General features: G+C 39.6%; 1 protein-coding gene across 1 annotated transcript in view; it reads right to left on the bottom strand.

The window, feature by feature from the left end:
- LOC106867344 (hairy/enhancer-of-split related with YRPW motif protein 1) overlaps positions 1-3187 on the bottom strand; it is a 10563-nt gene that overhangs the window by 4711 nt on the left and 2665 nt on the right. Inside the window, exon 2 of the mRNA XM_014912193.2 lies at positions 1008-1056. Within this exon, the coding sequence (XP_014767679.1) occupies positions 1008-1056 (49 nt within the window). The remainder of the gene's footprint in view (positions 1-1007; positions 1057-3187) is intronic.

Below are 3187 nucleotides of genomic sequence, written 5' to 3'. Positions count from 1 at the left end.
GTGGGGGTGGGGAGTTGGTGCGCGCGCAGTCGCACGTACTGCATTTATATACAAACCCACCCACTTAACTCACACACGCACACTTAAATATATGTGCTGCATAGCAGTCCACACACACACACACACACACACACATATATTTTTTAATTTTCTTATATATGTGTATGCGTGTGGTTACTCGTACATTTGAGCTTGTAACGCTTCTTCAGACAACAAATATTTAACATAAAAAAAGGAGAAAATTGCAACACTTCCATGTATACAAAATGGCGGAAATAATACACAGATCTCATTGTCTGTGCCATGTCTTGCATTTAAAACTCTTGAGTTATAATTAAACAATGATTAAATATGATTAAACAAATGAAAGACAACCTTATATACACATACATACATACATACATACATACATACTTACGTACGTACGTAGTACATATAATATGTGTGTGTTTGTGTGTGTGTGTGTGTAGAAAAAGAGAAAGTAAAAGATATTCTCAAGATGCAAATCAAAATAGATTTATCTTTGTGATAAATGTTTATGAAACTATCAAAAATGAAAAGCTTGAAATTAGAAAATGGCGTCGTTCTCAATGCACTGGAATAATCCATCAGGAACGACTGACCGATCGGAGATAACTATGAACACACACACACACGCACACATACATACATACATATGTATATATATTACGATGGGCTTCTTTCAGTTTCCGTCTACTTAACCCACTTACAACGCTTTGGGCAGTCCGTGGCTATAGTAGAAGACATTAGCCCAGGGACTGAACCCAGAACCATGTGGTTGGGAAGCAAGTTTCTTACCACACAGCCACGCCTGTATAATATGTATATTTTCCAACTACACACGCACACACACACCCGCACCCACATACACATGCACACACACATACACACACATATATATATGTGTAGTCACATATGCATATATCTACCCCACACGGGCAATAGTTTTATTAAAATGATGATAGAACCCGGACGGTTGAACTTACCCCGCGTCTTTTTTTCCGGTCTGTGACCTGGCAATTCTGTGACGGCGACCTGCAATGTAATAATAATAATAATAATAATAATAATAATAATAATAATGAGAAGAATAAGAATAAAAATGATGATGATGATGATGATGATGATGGGTTTTGAATTAGGATCAAAACCAGCAATTTTGGGATGAATTTCGAAGTCAACCTCGCTATTATTTGAACCCAGAATGTAAAATGTCGGAAGAAATCCCGCTATGCGTTTTGTCCGATGCGCTAACGATTCTGCTTTCTTCGCAACAAAGTCTCTTTCTCTCCCTTAAATTTGAAGGAAGGTTTCAGTCGATATGATATAAGGGCTCAGTCGGTACCGTTCTAAAGAAAATGCACGACGGTGACGGGAGTCAAAATGAAACTGGACAGTTCGGTGGGTTTTGTAGCTCAGCCTCTGGAGAAATAAGTCCGAGGGCCGGGCAGCGTCGTAAGGCGCTAGACCCGTGGACTATTTACGATGCTTGGGGGTCTTTGATTTAGACCAGTGATTCTCAACCGGGGCCCATATGGCCCTTGGCGATCCATATAAGACTTTATCGTTAACATTTATTTCCAATAATTTGGTTATACTTCTTCGATTTACAAAATATTAAAATTTTTTTAAATACAATTCCTCATATTTAATCATGAAAATATAATAGGATGTTTTTTTTTATATATATACAGTGAATGGCTATGAGTCCAGTAGAGTAAAATAAGAACCGAAGGGGTCCATAGGAAAGAAAAATGGTTGAGGACCACTGGTTTAGACCTTCAAAATAGGATGAAGTTACAAAGAGGGTCGTCGCCAGTCCCAGACTGAGAAGCGATCCTGAAAGGTCGCGAGAAGCACCGAATGCGTCCATCGCATCCTTATATATTATCGTCTGCCTGTCACGTCATACCCCAGTTCTGACTTAACCAGTTTGAAGCGTCTACAATGTTATTTTTAACAGAAGACACGCATTATCACTGTCCAGGCAGCCCCCAACACCCTTCTGCATTGAGGGCTCGGTATGGTTTGGCTATTGATGCGCAAACAAGCGCTGGGGTTGCGAAATATGCAAAGATTCCTTGATCGTGAGCAGGTATGAATGACGTTTATCTGCTACGTTTTTCTACAGCTCGTCTCTTTGACAGAATTGCAGCCCTGAGTTAAGCGGAGACCAGGACTAGGCCCCGTCCGAGATGTTAGTCCAGTGCTGGAGTCGAGTCCAGTACTCAGTCTGAGTATTGTTGAGTTTGAGGCTGTTGTTGTTGAATAGCTGTCGGCAGCTCATTTTTTTGCTCCTGGATATTGTGTGTGTGTGTATGTATGTATGTATGTATGTATGCATGTATGTATGCATGTATGTATGTGTGTGTGTGTGTGTGTGTGTGTGTATGTGTGTGTGTATGTGTGTGTATACACACTCAGAGATGGGTGCGTATGAAAATTTAAAATCAAGCAATGAGTGTATAATACAAAGGAAAAAAAAGTACAAAAATACAGAATTGTAATATTTTCCAAATTCACAAATAAATACATAAATAAATAAATAAATAAATAAGCGAAAAACTGAAACGTGTGATTCTTGTTATGTAAGTAAATTCGCCGGTCGCGCGTGCGCACATATTTGTTTGTGTCGAGGCACGCGTACGTACGTACGTGCGTGTGTAAGCGTGCGTATGTAAGACGCACGTGAACATGTACCCATGCCAATGTTGGCGTGTGGGACCAACAAGGTCTACATGTACATGTGTCACCCCACTCCCACCACTACCACACATACTGCGCAGGGCTTCGGGGTCACGCGACCCACCGGATACCGTTTTCAAAAGCTGCGGTCATTCAACATCCGTCATGTCTCCCTCTCTGTAGACCCCCACACGTATATATATATGTGTGTATATATACATTATATCAGTCGCTTCTTGTCATTTGCTACATGGAACCTGACCGTGGTTGTACATGTTACATATTCCTGAATCTTCAGTCACTCGGATCTTATTTACTCATGTATTAATGTGTGTTGTTACATCGCAAGACGTTTGAGGAATTATATACATACATACATATACATACATACATACATACATACACACACACACACACACACACACACACACACACACATATATATATATATATATATATATATATATATATATATATATAT

Source organism: Octopus bimaculoides, chromosome 3 (genome assembly GCF_001194135.2).
Source record: "Octopus bimaculoides isolate UCB-OBI-ISO-001 chromosome 3, ASM119413v2, whole genome shotgun sequence".
NCBI classification, from domain to species: domain Eukaryota; kingdom Metazoa; phylum Mollusca; class Cephalopoda; order Octopoda; family Octopodidae; genus Octopus; species Octopus bimaculoides.
The sequence above is the reverse complement of the archived record's forward strand: the minus strand, read 5'-3'. Positions and strand labels throughout refer to the sequence as shown.